This window comes from Coregonus lavaretus (assembly GCF_964263955.1).
Source record: "Coregonus lavaretus genome assembly, chromosome: 29".
NCBI lineage: Eukaryota > Metazoa > Chordata > Actinopteri > Salmoniformes > Salmonidae > Coregonus > Coregonus lavaretus.
The window spans coordinates 16,943,583-16,960,239 of record NC_140016.1 but is presented as its reverse complement, the minus strand read 5'-3'; the positions used below and the strand labels follow the sequence as shown (position 1 = coordinate 16,960,239).

Genomic DNA, 16,657 nt, shown 5'->3' with positions numbered 1-16,657 from the left:
GGATGCAACTCAGCATTCTTTGTCCTCCAAACACGACGAGTTGAGTTTTTACCAAAAAGTTATATTTTGGTTTCATCTGACCATATGACATTCTCCCAATCCTCTTCTGGATCATCCAAATGCACTCTAGCAAACATCAGACGGGCCTGGATATGTACTGGCTTAAGCAGGGGGACACGTCTGGCACTCCAGGATTCGAGTCCCTGGCGGCGTAGTGTGTTACTGTGGTCCTCTGTAGCTCAGCTGGTAGAGCACGGCGCTTGTAACGCCAAGGTAGTGGGTTCGATCCCCGGGACCACCCATACACAAAAAATGTATGCACGCATGACTGTAAGTCGCTTTGGATAAAAGCGTCTGCTAAATGGCATATTATTATTATTATTATTATTACTGATGGTAGGCTTTGTTACTTTGGTCCCAGCTCTCTGCAGGTCATTCACTAGGTCCCCCCGTGTGGTTCTGGGATTTTTGCTCACCGTTCTTGTGATCATTTTGACCCCACGGGGTGAGATCTTGCGTGGAGCCCCAGATCGAGGGAGATTATCAGTGGTCTTGTATGTCTTCCATTTCCTAATAATTGCTCCCACAGTTGATTTCTTCAAACCAAGCTGCTTACCTATTGCAGATTCAGTCTTCCCAGCCTGGTGCAGGTCTACAATTTTGTTTCTGGTGTCCTTTGACAGCTCTTTGGTCTTGGCCATAGTGGAGTTTGGAGTGTGACTGTTTGAGGTTGTGGACAGGTGTCTTTTATACTGATAACAAGTTCAAACAGGTGCCATGAATACAGTTAACGAGTGGAGGACAGAGGAGCCTCTTAAAGAAGAAGTTACAGGTCTGTGAGAGCCAGAAATCTTGCTTGTTTGTAGGTGACCAAATACTTATTTTCCACCATAATTTGCAAATAAATTCATAAAAAATCCTACAATGTGATTTTCTGGAGAATTTGTTTCTAATTTTGTCTGTCATAGTTGACGTGTACCTATGATGAAAATTACAGGCCTCTCTCATCTTTTTAAGTGGGAGAACTTGCACAATTGGTGGCTGACTAAATACTTTTTTCCCCCACTGTATTTCCTGCAATTCTACACATTTTGCCATGGAGCTGAGAGAACATGCAGTTCTGTACATTTTCCCATGGCTAATGCTGTGTTCTTACGCTCAAACATAACAAAATCTATACTGCTAAATTAATTGTTTTGGGAATTTTCAATTCTCCCTGACTGTCTAGCTTTTACTTGGGTGATTGTTAGTTCTCAAAGATTGTATTATATAACTGTATAGGTCCATGATCTTTTCTACATACTTTATATCTGGTTTTAGTCGTTAAGTTTTTTTGCACTGTTTGGACAGGCGACCCCCAAAAAAAGTTTAGTCAGCCCCTTTAACGGCAGACAAATCCCTAGGATACACGTACACAGAGTGACCTGGGTAGACTTGGCTTCTGAAGAGTCCACTGTACAGAGTTCATATACTGTCAATAATAGTTAATGTTCAGAAGAGGGTGTAATAGGTTAAAGTAGTACCTCTGACTATTCAAAGCCGATTCAAAACTCTTCAACAGCTCCTTGACGGTACTGGCTGATCAGGGTAAATATTCCTTACACGCAATGACTACATCAAGCTTGTGACTCTACAAACTCGTTGGATGAATTTGCAGTTTGTTTTGGATGTGTTTTGGGTTCTGTTTTGCCCAATAGTAACTGAATGATGACTTGAGTAATTGTGAGTAGATAAGATGTTTATGAACACTTCTAAATTAATCCTGATAATGCCATGATTAAGAAAAATCCTGAATAAATCCTGAATAATGATGAGTTAGATGCCGTTCAGAGGCTACAGCAAAACATGTTTTGAGAGTATGATCTATGTGCCTCTGTAACTTTCTCACTCATCATAATTCACGATTCATTCATGATTATCCCATAAATATGGTAGCATCCACATTAATGTAGAAGTATTCAGAAACATATTATATTCTTACTTACAATAAAAGTGACTCCAAAAATGGCACAATACATTATTCACCATTCAGTTCCTTCCTATTGGGAAAATCACAACCAAAACAAACCACAAATGCATCCAACAAATTTGTAGAGTCACAAGATTGATGTAGTCATTGCATGCTGTCAAGGTTGAGCGTAGATGTGGTGTGGAATCAAGCGCAGGACACACAGAGGCTTCGTACTAACGTCTTTAGTGAAGACAACAAAAGAACAAGCCAACACGGCTAAATACAACCCGGCAGGCAAGCGAACTTTACGCACACCGGTAATAGTACAAAACAAAAGGCGCACACTGTGCGGAACTCTCTTCAAAACAATACCGAGAGATAAATGAACTAGCATCCCAAGTTGACAAAGAACAATTACACACAACACATGACAAAACCCAAGAGAACTTATAGGACACATAATTAACACTAACAAGGAACAGGTGTAACAAAACAGACCAAACCAAACAAACATCGAAACATAGAACGGTGGCAGCTAGTACTCCGGAGACGACGACCGCCGAAGCCTGCCCGAACAAGGAGAAGGAGCAGCCTTGGCCAAAACCGTGACACATGCAAGGAATATGGGACTACTAAACTTTTGACTACTTTAATATACTATAAGTGAATTTGTCCAAATACTTATGACTTCAAATGGGGGGACTAGATACATGTAGCGCTTTCATTTCTAAATGGTAAAACAGATGTGTATGAAAATACCCTCAAATAAAAGGTGACATTCTGTACTGTCGCCTCATATGAAACATCTCAAATCCTGGAGCATAGAGCAGAATTAAAATATTTAGCTTCACTGTCCAAATACATATGGAGGGTGTGTGTGTGTGTGTGTGTGTGTGTGTACACACACCCTCCATATGTATTTGGACAGTGAAGCTAAATCTTTTAATTCTGCTCTATGCTCCAGGATACATATGGAGGGTGTGTGTACGTACACACACACACGCACGCACGCACGCACGCACGCACGCACGCACGCACGCACGCACGCACGCACGCACGCACGCACGCACGCACGCACGCACGCACGCACGCACGCACGCACGCACGCACGCACACACACACACACACACACACACACACACACACACACACACACACACACACACACACACACATCATAAGGCCACCTGGAGACATTATGGCATCAGTAATATTATCAGAGATACTGAGGCTACATTCTACCACTTTATAGGGGTTCTATGTCTAAGCAGGACACTTTTTATCAGAGAAACATTGGTGTAGTATACCAGCTTTATTTTGTACCTGAGCTAATTACAGCCTGGTAATAAACAGGGCTAGATTGAGAAATGTTCTGTTACCACAACTCTCTCAACCTGCCCCCACTTTTACCTCTGTTCTCTTTATAAAAAATAAAATAATATATATATATATAATCTCAATCTCTTCATCTATCCCTCTCTTTCTGTTTCCTTTCATCAACAAAATCATCCAATGACAGTGCTCAGGGATAGGAAACGGATGGTGATGCTATATTTAGAATAAGGGAAGGGCAGACTGAGGGAGAGAGAGAGGGAGGAGATAAATCTGCAGTCTACTGCTACCTCAGGACAGACACAGTCAGAGACAGTTAGAGCCACAGAGCACGCTCAGAGACCAGCATCGCTACTTCTCTTTTTTTAAAGCTACGCAGCCAGATCTTATCTGCACAGATGTTCATTCACACATTCTCCTGAAGAGTTAACGAGAGAACCCTGTTACAGACACGCTACAGGAGCAGAGAAAAGACTTGGATATACACTACACCTTTTATTACAGGTGAGTCTGCCAAGCAGTTGTGCCAAAGTCCATTAAACCTACAGGTGTAACTACTGTATTAGGTTATACACAGGATGCTAATATACAGGTAACTACCAAAATAAGGGAAACACTTGAGTAAATGAGAGTTCTGGCAGCTCTGGTAGCTTAGTGGTTAAGAGTGTTGTGCCAGTAACCGAAAGGTCGCTGGTTCTAATCCCCAAGCCGACTAGGTGAAAAATCTGTCGATGTGCCCTTGAGCAAGGCACTTAACCCTAATTGCTCCTGTAAGTCGCTCTGGATAAGAGCGTCTGCTAAATGACTAATTATTATTATAATTATTATTTTCTTGCCATGGTTTAGGTTCACTCAACCCCTTAGAGGACAAGGTAAACACCAATAAATACACAGCCATTCTGAGTGATCACCTTCAACCTATGGTGAAGCACTTCTATCCTGATGGGAGTGGATGACAATGCCCCCATCCACAGGGCACGAGTTGTCACTGAATGGTTTGAAGAGCATGAAAACGATGTAAACCAGATGCTATGGCCGTCTCAGTCACCAATTGAACACTTAAGGGAGATTCTGGAGCGGCGCCTGAGACAGCGTTTTCCACCACCATCAACAAGACACCAAATTATGGAATTTGTCATAGAAGAATTGTGTTGTATCCCTCCAATAGAGTTCCAGACACTTGTAGAATCTATGCCAAGCTGCAAAGAAGGTGCTCTGGCAGTTCATGGGGGCCCAACGCCCTATTAAGACACTTAATGTTGGTGTTTCCTTTATTTAGGCAATTACCTGTATCTTTGCTATGTATAGGAAGGATGCTAGTATGGTTCTGAGTCACTGCATACCAGCTAGTTGTGGTTCTATATTTAGCAGCTATTCCACCTTGAGGGATACTGGGAGAGGCTGGCTTTAGGGTTTGGCTGGAGCTATTTTTGATATTGAGGTCAGGACTGAAATACTCTGCGGCCTGCAGTCAGGGCTGAAACAATATGGGTGGCATGAGAAAATATAGGCTACAGTATGTGGTTCTGGCTGGTTCTGGTGGGTTCTGGCGGGTTCTGGCTGGCTGGTCTGGTATCTATGGTACTTATATACCAGTGTGTTTATGTAGCTATGGTCACGGTGTGTTTGTCTTACGGACCTATTTACACAGCTCCTCCTGAGCAAACAGAGGAGAGAAGAGGAGAGCGGGGATAAGTATAAAGAAATAGGAGGATCTTTGGGGCTTAGGTTACCAGGTATAGAATGGTGTTGATGTGGTTCTGTGGGGCTTAGGTTACCAGGTATAGAATTTTGTTGATGTGGTTCTGTGGAGTTTAGGTTACCAGGTATAGAATGGTGTTGATGTGGTTCTGTGGGGCATAGGTTACTAGGTATAGAATGGTGTTGATGTGGTTCTGTGGAGTTTAGGTTACCAGGTATAGAATGGTGTTGATGTGGTTCTGTGAGGCTTAGGTTACCAGGTATAGAATGGTGTTGATGTGGTTCTGTGGAGTTTAGGTTACCAGGTATAGAATGGTGTTGATGTGGTTCTGTGGAGTTTAGGTTACCAGGTATAGAATGGTGTTGATGTGGTTCTGTGGGGCTTAGTTTACCAGGTATAGAATGGTGTTGATGTGGTTCTTTGGAGTTTAGGTTACCAGGTATAGAATGGTGTTGATGTGGTTCTGTGGAGTTTAGGTTACATTTACATGTACATTTACATCATTTAGCAGACGCTCTTATCCAGAGCGACTTACAAATTGGTGCATTCAACTTATGATAGCAAGTGGGACAACCACTTTTTTTTCCTTCTTTTTTTTAATGGGGGGTGGGGGGGGGTAGAAGGATGACTTTATACTATTCCAGGTATTCCTTAAAGAGGTAGGGTTTCAAGTGTCTCCGGAAGGTGGTCAGTGACTCCGCTGTCCTGGCGTGGTGGGGGAGCTTGTTCCACCATTGGGGTGCCAGAGCAGCAAATAGCTTTGACTGGGCTGAGAGGTAGGGGAGCTAGCAGGCCAGAGGTGGATGAACGTAGTGCCCTCGTTTGGGTGTAGGGTCTGATCAGAGCCTGAAGGTAAGGAGGTGCCGTTCCCCTCACAGCTCCGTAGGCAAGCACCATGGTCTTGTAGTAGATGCGAGCCTCAACTGGAAGCCAGTGGAGTGTGCGGAGGAGCGGGGTGACATGAGAGAACTTGGGAAGGTCGAACACCAGACGGGCTGCGGCGTTCTGGATAAGTTGTAGGGGTTTAATGGCACAGGCAGGGAGCCCAGCCAACAGCGAGTTGCAGTAATCCAGACGGGAGATGACAAGTGCCTGGATTAGGACCTGTGCCGCTTTCTGTGTAAGGTAGGGTCGTACTCTGCGAATGTTGTAGAGCATGAACCTGCAGGATCGGATCACCGTTTTGATGTTAGCAGAGAACGACAGGGTGTTGTCCAGGGTCACGGCAAGGCTCTTTGCACTCTGCGAGGAGGACACAATGGAGTTGTCAACCGTGATGGCGAGATCATGGAGCGGGCAGTCCTTCCCAGGGAGGAAGAGCAGCTCTGTCTTGCCGAGGTTCAGCTTGAGGTGGTGATCCGACATCCACACTGATATGTCTGCCAGACATGCAGAGATGCGATTCGCCACCTGGTTATCAGAAGGGGGAAAGGAGAAAATTAATGTTGTGTCGTCTGCGTAGCAATGATAGGAGAGACCATGTGAGGATATGACAGAGCCAAGTGACTTGGTGTATAGAGAGAATAGGAGAGGGCCTAGAACTGAGCCCTGGGGGACACCAGTGGTGAGAGCATGTGGTGCGGAGACAGATTCTTGCCACGCCACCTGGTAGGAGGGACCTGTCAGGTAGGATGCAATCCAAGAGTGAGCAGCGCCGGAGATGCCCAACTCATAGAGGGTGGAGAGGAGGATCTGATGGTTCACAGTATCAAAGGCAGCGGATAGGTCTAGAAGGATAAGAGCAGAGGAGAGAGAGTTAGCTTTAGCAGTGCGGAGAGCCTCCGTGACACAGAGAAGAGCAGTCTCAGTTGAATGACCAGTCTTGAAACCTGACTGGTTTGGATCAAGAAGGTCATTCTGAGAGAGATAGCAGGAGAGTTGGCTAGAGACAGCACGCTCGAGAGTTTTGGAGAGAAAAGAAAGAATGGATACTGGTCTGTAGTTGTTGACATCGGCGGGATCGAGTGTAGGTTTTTTGAGGAGGGGTGCAACTCTCGCTCTCTTGAAGACGGAAGGGACATGGCCAGCGGTCAAGGATGAGTTGATGAGCAAGGTGAGGTAAGGGAGAAGGTCTCCGGAAATGGTCTGGAGAAGAGAGGAGGGGATAGGGTTAAGCGGGCAGGTTGTTGGGCGGCCGGCCGTCACAAGTCACAAGATTTCATCTGGAGAGAGAGTGGAGAAAGAAGTCAAAGCATAGGGTAGGGCAGTGTGAGCAGGACCAGCGGTGTCATTTGACTTAATAAATGAGGATCAGATGTCGTCAACCTTCTTTTCAAAATGGTTGACGAAGTCATCCACAGAGAGGGAGGAGGGAGGGGGAGGAGGAGGAAGATTCAGCAGGGAGGAGAAGGTGGCAGAGAGCTTCCTAGGGTTAGAGGCAGAGGCTTGGAATTTAGAGTGGTAGAAAGTGGCTTTAGCAGCGGAAACAGAGGAAGATAATGTAGAAAGGAGGGAGTGAAAAGATAACAGGTCCGCAGGGAGTCTAGTTTTCCTCCATTTCCACTCGGCTGCCCGGAGCCCTCTTCTGTGAGCTCGCAATGAGTCGTCAAGCCACGGAGCAGGAGGGGAGGACCGAGCCGGCCGGGAGGATAGGGGACATAGAGAGTCAAAAGATGCAGAAAGGGAGGAGAGGAGGGTTGAGGAGGCAGAATCAGGAGATCGGAGGGAGAAGGGTTTAGCAGAGGGAAGAGATGATAGGATGGAAGAGGAGAGAGTAGCGGGAGAGAGAGAGCGAAGGTTTCGACGGCACATTACCATCTGAGTAGGGGCAGAGTGAGTAGTGTTGGAGGAGAGCGAGAGAGAAAATGATACAAAGTAGTGGTCGGAGACTTGGAGGGGAGTTGCAGTGAGATTAGTAGAATAACAGCATCTAGTAAAGATGAGGTCAAGCATATTGCCTGCCTTGTGAGTAGGGGGGGACGGTGAGAGGGTGAGGTCAAAAGAGGAAAGGAGTGGAAAGAAGGAGGCATAGAGAAATGAGTCAAAGGCAGACGTAGGGAGGTTAAAGTCACCCAGAACTGTGAGGGGTGAGCCATCCTCAGGAAAGGAACTTATCAAGGCGTCAAGCTCATTGATGAACTCTCCAAGGGAACCTGGGTTACCAGGTTACCAGGTATATAATGGTGTTGATGTGGTTCTGTGGAGTTTAGGTTACAAGGTATAGAATGGTGTTGATGTGGTTCTGTGAGGCTTAGGTTACCAGATATAGAATGGTGTTGATGTGGTTCTGTGAGGCTTAGGTTACCAGGTATAGAAGTGGTGTTGATGTGGTTATGTGGGGCTTAGGTTACCAGGTATATAATGGTGTTGATGTGGTTCTGTGGAGTTTAGGTTACAAGGTATAGAATGGTGTTGATGTGGTTCTGTGAGGCTTAGGTTACCAGGTATAGAATGGTGTTGATGTGGTTCTGTGAGGCTTAGGTTACCAGGTATAGAAGTGGTGTTGATGTGGTTATGTGGGGCTTAGGTTACCAGGTATATAATGGTGTTGATGTGGTTCTGTGGAGTTTAGGTTACAAGGTATAGAATGGTGTTGATGTGGTTCTGTGAGGCTTAGGTTACCAGGTATAGAATGGTGTTGATGTGGTTCTGTGAGGCTTAGGTTACCAGGTATAGAAGTGGTGTTGGTGTGGTTCTGTGGGGCTTAGGATACCAGATATAGAAGTGGTGTTTATGTGGTTCTGTGGGGCTTAGGTTACCAGGTATAGAAGTGGTGTTGATGTGGTTCTGTGGGGCTAAGGTTATCAGGTCTAGAAGTGGTGTTGATGTGGTTCTGTGGGGAGCATTGAAAGGACCAGTTATCAAATATGATTAAATCAGAGTATGCATAACCTACCCATTTCCCAAATGTCAGACCCCACGTCCATGAAGACAAAGTCACTCCGATATTATTCAAACATTATCTCTTGGTGATTGACTTCTCTCTCTGTCGGTCTCTCCCAGCAGCCATGCGTCCTATGTCCAAACCGGTATCCCAGAAGAGGAGATTACAGCTGCCCACTATCAGAGAGGGCTACGAGGATCTGGTCAGAGACATGAACCACATGAACCAGACGAACCAGTCCAACACCCTTCACTCTGCCCAGCCTACCACCCACCCAGGGCCCTGCCCACACACCCTCTCCTCAGAGGACTACCTGCTGTCCATCTGCCACCTGGCTCACCCCACCTCCTTTCACACCAATGACATCATCAACCCTCGCAAGCAGGACTCGCTGCACCAGAGGTCGAGGCTGCCGCAGCTTGCTGTGCAAGATGAAAACTCTCCAAAGGCCACTGCATTTTGTCACAGGGAAAAGGCCCATGGGAAGGAAAGGCCTGGGATGTACTCTGACTTCATCACTGTATGCGGTGGACAGGGGAAAGATTCCAACTGTAATGAGCCTGCGTTTGGTTGCCTTGGTGCGTCAGACCCCTTAGAGTTCCTGTACGGCAGCCCCGGCCACTCCACCTGTCAATCAGGGAATTGGGTTTAAGGAGACAAGGGGTGGTGTCTGAGGGCCAGTCCCGCCCACGGGCACACAGTTACCCCCGCTCCTGCCCCTCTGACCTGCCCTTTGACCTCCAGCAGCAACGTAAGAGCAGCTGCCCTGGGTTCAGTAACACAGCCACCCCTGACTGTGGCCCCTCCCCCTCTGACCTAACCACACAGCCCCCACATAGATACACACCTACACAGGTATCTGCAGAACAGCTACAGGCTAGGATAAGTAGCCCATTATTAAACAAAGAAAATGGGGGGGACGAAGAGAGGGAGAGAGTAAGGAGAAGGAGGAGAGAGAGAGGGAGAGCTCAGATTGTTGTTGTGTCTGGAAGGAGGCCCGTGTACGAGCCTGCATACTGCCTGCCATCACAGATATGTAGAGCTACCAGTCACTGAACCTCATCAACAGACTATAGATTTATATGACAGGAGATGTACAATGACAAGACACCACAGTTTCACTATGACAGTAGATGCCTGTTGAATCGACATGATGGCAAATAGATGCTGATCTATGACAAATGGCACTGAATTATAGATATAGATCTAGCCCATAGACTGTTCCAAATGAAAAATATGACACCAACAGACTGTTCATTAACCATAATAAGTGATATTCAGCCAAGAAAACGATGTGATTATGTATTGATTACGTTATGTTATTCTTGAAAATTGCTGTATTTTATTATCTGTGGTGTGCTTAAGGACGTATTCGTGTTGCTGTATACAGTAAATACATGATTGATCATACCTGCACACTTTTTATACCTCTGTGTATTTGTATAATGAATTGATAAAAAAACATGTTTTTAATACAGTGTCCGTGTCTCTCATGATTGTAAACCTAAGACTGTTTTCAGGGGTGTGATCATTTGTGTGTGGACATGAAGCTAGGGTCAAGGTTGAGCCGGGGTGTGGACATGAAGCTAGGGTTAGGGTTGAGCCGGGGTGTGGACATGAATCTATGGTCAAGGTTGAGCCGGGGTGTGGACATGAAGCTAGGGTCAAGGTTGAGCTGGGGTTTGGACATGAAGCTAGGCTTAGGGTTATGGCTAACCCCTCAGGATCTGCAGTGTCCAACCCTGGTGAGAATAAACCAGCAGAGGGCAGGCTGAGGACAGCTGGTAAGATCCTGACAGGTTCATTAATGATACTACAGTTATGATGATACTTAGCAAATAGTCTCTACAAGCACATCAATGGCTCTAGTTTTATTCACTGTATAAAGCAAATGGCTCCACTTGCAGTCAGAGAGAAGCAGGACAAAACTATTTTCTCCATAGAATGAGAAGAAGAGTATTACACACGCACAAGCATACACAGGCTAATCATACACTACAGAGACAACAACTGCACTGGCAGACATGCGCGCACACACACACACACACACTGTTTGTGCAACCTGATCAACCCCGTCCAAAAGGAATAAGATAAGGTGACTGATGTACATTATGTTTGTGTTTTGACTGACCTTGTGTTTGTAGTCACTAGTTATCTATTAGATGAAAACACACATTTCAGTCCAATTCAGTAAATCGCTTACACAGTCACATCCAGAATTAGAGCAATAATAATCTGCCCTCTCTCCTCTGTGGAGGAAGAGATGATGACGCTGTAGCTAAGTGTTCCTCTGTGGTTTCATTCTCTGTGGTTTCTGTGTAGGGAGGGGGCTTTTGCTGTGTAGTGGTTTGGATTGGAGCTGTGGTCAGCTTCATACTGATGATGCTGATACTGATATCCTGCTTTTGTTCTGAGCTGAAAAAAAAGCAAGAAAAATAAACAGTAAGATGGTGTGTGAGCGTCTTTCCTGTCTGTAGGTGACATTTAAGATGTTTCCGATGACAGCAGACAGTTAGCTATATGGTATTAGTCCAAAAAGATAACAGACAATAAAACCAATGTATTACTTTAAAAACATCACTGTTTTTGTTTGATGTGTATGCCTTTTTGAAAATGATCATTGTCCTTGATATGGTACTGCAATGCAAATGAAGCAAACGCTTTCTAAGTGTGACATCCTCCTTTTGAAATGTTTCTCCCCTCTCTCATCAGAATAAGACAGCAGAAACATTGTGTGCCTTTGCTCACCTATAACTGGTGGGCCGGATACGTACACTCTGCATCGCTATATATTTGTTTAAATATTCATTCATATCAAATATTGAAGCGTGAGCTGACAGAAGACTGCCTACAGTGGAGATAGAAAAAGAGCAGGGTTAGCTATGGCTATATCTGCCCACAGCAACTCTATAACGCCTTTTCCATCTGAATGGAAAACCAAGTCTGGATGAAAAACCAAACACACGAGATTTGAGAGCTATGATACACACACTCCATTCATGTATGCTGTGTCTTCTGTAGCTTTAATGAAAAGTGCTTAAAATACCCTTTGGTTCAAGGCACTACTTTTTAAGAACAATGTGAACATTGTGAACATTCTGGAGAGGAAGCACCTGTCAGCGTCTAAAGCCTAATTCCAAATAGAAAAACCTATAGGTGGTCATCATGAAGTGCTTTTACATCATCATGAAGTGCCTCTAGAGCGTATGAGAGGCCCTAATTAACTTCCATGTATAAAGGCAGCGTGTGGCTAGTGGTTAACCTTACTTCACCACAGGCCTCCTCAGTCAGAATGGACTTTTGTTTAGATACTTTCCCTACAGTGTTGACCATGTGGAGATGTCATTCTCATTGGTTCGAATGTCTCAGTTGGTGAAAGCACGGTGCTTGCGTACGTCACCAAAGTTATGGGTTTGATCTTCCATACACATACACTGAGAAGTACGAACCGATGAAGACGGATCCATAGTCCCCCTCCAATTTCATTGTGGGGGACAACAACAAAAGGTCTCAACCCACCAGAAGAAAAGAAAAGTGCCTTTTCACAATGGAACGGTCTGAAACACCCTAATACCCCCTCTTCACAGCCATGGAAACATGCATGCAAGGCACGCACACAACAAACACAAAACATTCTAACACCCACATCTCAGACAAAAAGAAGTCTGAAGTATGATACTAAATATAACCAATGATAATTGAAAATACTGTACATCCCATTCATAGACACAATAGTTCTAGTGGTTGAGATTATATTCCTATTCATTCTTTAATTTCCTCATTTATTCTATTCAGTTACTAAACAGACTAAATTAACATCATATTTTTCCACAGAGAATTAGAAAGAATCAATAATAATATTAAATATTAAGACATATACGTACATGCACTGAGTGGAGAAAACATTAAGAACACCTTCCTAATATTGAGTTTGACCCCCTTTTGCCCTCAGAACAGCCTCAGTTTGTCGGGACATGGACTCTACAAGGTGTCGAAAGCGTTCCACAGGGATGCTGGCCCATGTTGACTCCAATGCTTCCCACAGTTGTATCAAGTTGTCTGGATGTACTTTGGGTGGTGGACCATTCTTGATACCCACGGGAAACTGTTGAAAATCCCAGCAGCGTTACAGTTCTTGACACAAACCGGTGCGCCTGGCACCTACTACCATACCCCATTCCAAGGCACTTAAATATTTTGTCTTGCCATTTCACCCTCTGAACGGCACACATACACAATCCATGTCTCAAGGCTTAAAAATCCTTCTTTAACCTGTCTCATCCCCTCCATCTTTAGGATCTTTCTATTTTGTACTTTTTTTCTATTTACATTTCATGTCTATTTTGGGCTGTTAGGCTTCTATTTTGTTATGTTTTGCACAGGTGTTTTCTCAAATGATAAAAAGAGATGTTAAAAAGCTATTTTCTCAAGATATCTTGAGTTTCACTGGAGAATCATTTAAATAGTGCCATCTTGTGGCTGCAGAGGAGCAGTGTAAACACAGAGGCCTGAGACTGGTCTAGCTTACAGAAGGAAAGCTTGCACTCTCATGCCATGCCGCCTTGCAGGTACACTGCACACAAATATGGTAGCCTATACTACACAGCCTGCAGACGGCATCATATGCTTGAAAATCCCACAACATAGCCTACACTTTCCAAAACATTGTGGAAATCACCTCAGAAAGGCAGATGACTTGGACTTGGGTAAGGTTGAGGAAGTTATATCTCAGAAAGGTAGATGACTTGGACTTGGGTAAGGTTGAGGAAGTTATATCTTAGAAAGGCAGATGACTTGGGTAAGGCTGAGGAAGTTATACCTCAGACAGGCAGATGACTTGGGTAAGGTTGAATAAGCTATATCTCAGAAAGGCAGATGACTTGGGTAAGGTTGAGGAAGTTATACCTCAGACAGGCAGACGACTTGGGTAAGGTTGAATAAGCTATATCTCAGAAAGGCAGATGACTTGGGTAAGGTTGTGGAAGTTATACCTCAGAAAGGCAGATGACTTGGGTAAGGTTGAGTAAGCTATATCTCAGAAAGGCAAATGACTTGGGAAAGGTTGAGTAAGCTATATCTCAGAAAGGCAGATGACTTGGGTAAGGTTGAGTAAGCTATATCTCAGAAAGGCAGATGACTTGGGTAAGGTTGAGGAAGTTATACCTCAGAAAGGCAGATGATGTGGGTAAGGTTGAGTAAGCTATATCTCAGAAAGGCAGATGACTTGGGTAAGGTTGAGGAAGTTATATCTCAGAAGGGCAGATGACTTGGGTAAGGTTGAGGAAGTTATATCTTGTGACTACTTCTGACGTACAGTACCATTCAAAAGTTTGGACACACCTACTCATTCCAGGGGGTTTTCTTTATTTTTACTATTCTAGAATAATAGTGAAGGCATCAAAATTATGAAATAAAACAAATGGAATCAAGTAGTAAGCAAAAAAGTGTTAAACAAATCAAAATATATTTTATATTTGAGATTCTTCAAATTACCACCCTTTGCCTTGATGCCAGCTTTGCACACTCTTGGCATTCTCTCAATCAGCTTCACCTAGAACGCTTTTCCAACAGTCTTGAAGGAGTTCCCACATATGCTGAGCACTTGTTGGCTGCTTTTCCTTCACTATGCGGTCCGACTCATCCCAAACCATCTCAATTGGGTGGAGGTCGGGGGATTGTGGAGGCCAGGTCATCTGATGCAGCACTCCATCACTCTCCTTCTTGGTAAAATAGCCCTTACATAGTCTGGAGGTGTGTTGTGCATTGTCCTGTTGAAAAACAAATGATAGTCCCACTAAGCCCAAACCAGATGGGATGGCATATCACTGCAGAATGCTATGGTAGCCATTCTGGTTAATTGTGCCTTGAATTCTAAATAAATCACAGACAGTGTCACCAGCAAAGCACCCCCACACCATAACACCTCCTCCTCCATGCTTTACAGTAGGAAATACACATGCGGAGATCATCCGTTCACCCACACCGCGTCTCACAAAGACACAGCGGTTTCCTCTGAACAGTTGATGTTGAGATGTGTCTGTTACTTGAACTCTGTGAAGCATTTATTTGGGCTGCAATTTCAGAGGCTGGTAACTCTAATGAATGTATCCTCTGCAGCAGAGGTAACTCTGGGTCTTCCATTCCTGTGGCGGTCCTCATGAGAGCTAGTTTCATCATAGCGCTTGATGGTTTTTGCGACTGCACTTGAAGAAACTTTTCAAGTTCTTGAAATGTTCCGTATTGACTGACCTTCATGTCTTAAAGTAATAATGGACTGTTGTTTCTCTTTGCTTATTTCAGCTGTTCTTGTCATAATATGGACTTGGTCTTTTACCAAATAGGGCTATCTTCTGTATAACCCCCCTACCTTGTCACAACACAACTGATTGGCTGAAATGCATTAAGAATGAAAGAAATTCCACAAATTAACTTTTAAGAAGGCACACCTCTGAATTGAAATGCATTCCAGGTGACTATCTCATGAAGCTTGTTGAGAGAATGCCAAGAGTGTGCAAATCTGTCATCAAGGCAAAGGGTGGCTATTTGAAGAATCTGAAATTTGTTTAACACTTTTTTGGCTACTACATGATTCCATATGTGTTATTTCATAGTTTTGATGTTTTCACTATTATTCTACAATGTAAAAAATATAAAAAATTAAGAAAAACCCTTGAATGAGTAGGTGTGTCCACACTTTTGACTGGTAGTCTAAGTCTAGCAGATACAGTACAACTGTATTCCAAATCGTACCCCATTCCCTATTTAGTACACTACTTTTGACCAGGGCCCATTGAGGCTCTCGTCAAAGGTATTGGGTGCCATTTGGAACGCAGGCACGATCATACAGAATGCAGATGTCCTTTCCAGCATCTAATAAATCGGTGTTCTCTCCGTCTTGTACAGACGTTCCTCTGCCTGTAGACTATCACATGCCATGGTCCTAGACGCTCCTACCCATGCTCACAAATATCACAGGGAACCCGATCCAGTGAGACGGACCGACCGTCGGGGTGCTGTGGTTATTTTGGGTTTGATATTAACCATGTTGAGAATGTGTTCCCATTCCATGGTGTAGGGGTTAGGGTTAGGGTCTCTGAGTTGACTTTACTCGCCATGGCCCCCAGACGCAGACCACACACTAATAGACTAATGTAGTCTCCTCACTTTTTTAATGTAGTCTCCTCACTTTCTAATGTTGTCTCCTCACTTTCTAATGTTGTCTCCTCACTTTCTGGTGCAAATCAGTTACAATCTTAGAGATTGACGTTATCTTGTCCATTCCACAATGATGTAATGCATAAGAACTTTCATTGCATCCTCCAAAGCTAGAGCTGAATTTATTGCTCCTGTACACCCTACACTCTTAGAAAAAAGGTTTCTTCGGCTGTGCCCATAGGACAACCCTTTTTGGTTCCACGTAGAACCATGTTGGGTTCCATATAGAACCCTCTGTGGAAAGGGTCCTACATGGAACCCAAAAGGGTTCTACCTGGAAACCAAAAAGGTTCTACATGGAACAAAAATAGTTATTCAAAGGGTTCTCCTATGGGGACAGCCGAAGAACCCTTTCAGGTTCTAGATAGCACCTTTTTTCTAAGAGTGTAATGTGGGGTTCAATCAAAGTTGACAGGTCATTACAGCATTTCCCAAACGCTGTTCTCGGGACCCCAAGGGGTGCCCGTTTTGTTTTTTGCCCTAGCACTACACAGCTCATTCAATTGATCAAAGCTTGATGATTAGTTCATTATTTTAATCAGCTGTGTAGTGCTAGGGCAAAAAACAAAACGGGCACCACTTGGGGTCCCGAGGACCGAGTTTGGGAAACCCTGGGTTATAATGTCACCTGGAT

The 16,657-nt window shown here is 44.3% G+C and overlaps 1 protein-coding gene across 4 annotated transcripts; it reads left to right on the top strand.

Moving 5' to 3' along the window:
- The first annotated feature begins 3,579 nt into the window (after positions 1–3,579).
- LOC311104815 (uncharacterized protein) lies at positions 3,580–10,224 on the top strand. 4 transcript variants are annotated; one of them, XM_084146742.1, is made up of 3 exons: positions 3,580–3,787; positions 4,130–4,155; positions 8,931–10,218. In XM_084146742.1, the coding sequence occupies exon 3, from the start codon at positions 8,933–8,935 to the stop codon at positions 9,458–9,460; it is 528 nt and encodes a 175-aa protein (XP_084002868.1). In that variant the 5' UTR covers positions 3,580–3,787; positions 4,130–4,155; positions 8,931–8,932; the 3' UTR covers positions 9,461–10,218. The 4 variants fall into 4 exon arrangements, with proteins under 4 accessions (XP_084002868.1, XP_084002867.1, XP_084002866.1 ...); XM_084146741.1 differs by having other exon boundaries at positions 8,928–10,218; XM_084146740.1 differs by lacking the exon at positions 4,130–4,155 and having other exon boundaries at positions 8,931–10,224.
- The last annotated feature ends 6,433 nt before the right edge of the window (positions 10,225–16,657 follow it).

Coding starts and splice junctions, on each gene's coding strand:
- LOC311104815 (XM_084146740.1), top strand. CDS start 8,933: ATGCGTCCTATGTCCAAACCGGTATCCCAGAAGAGGAGATTACAGCTG.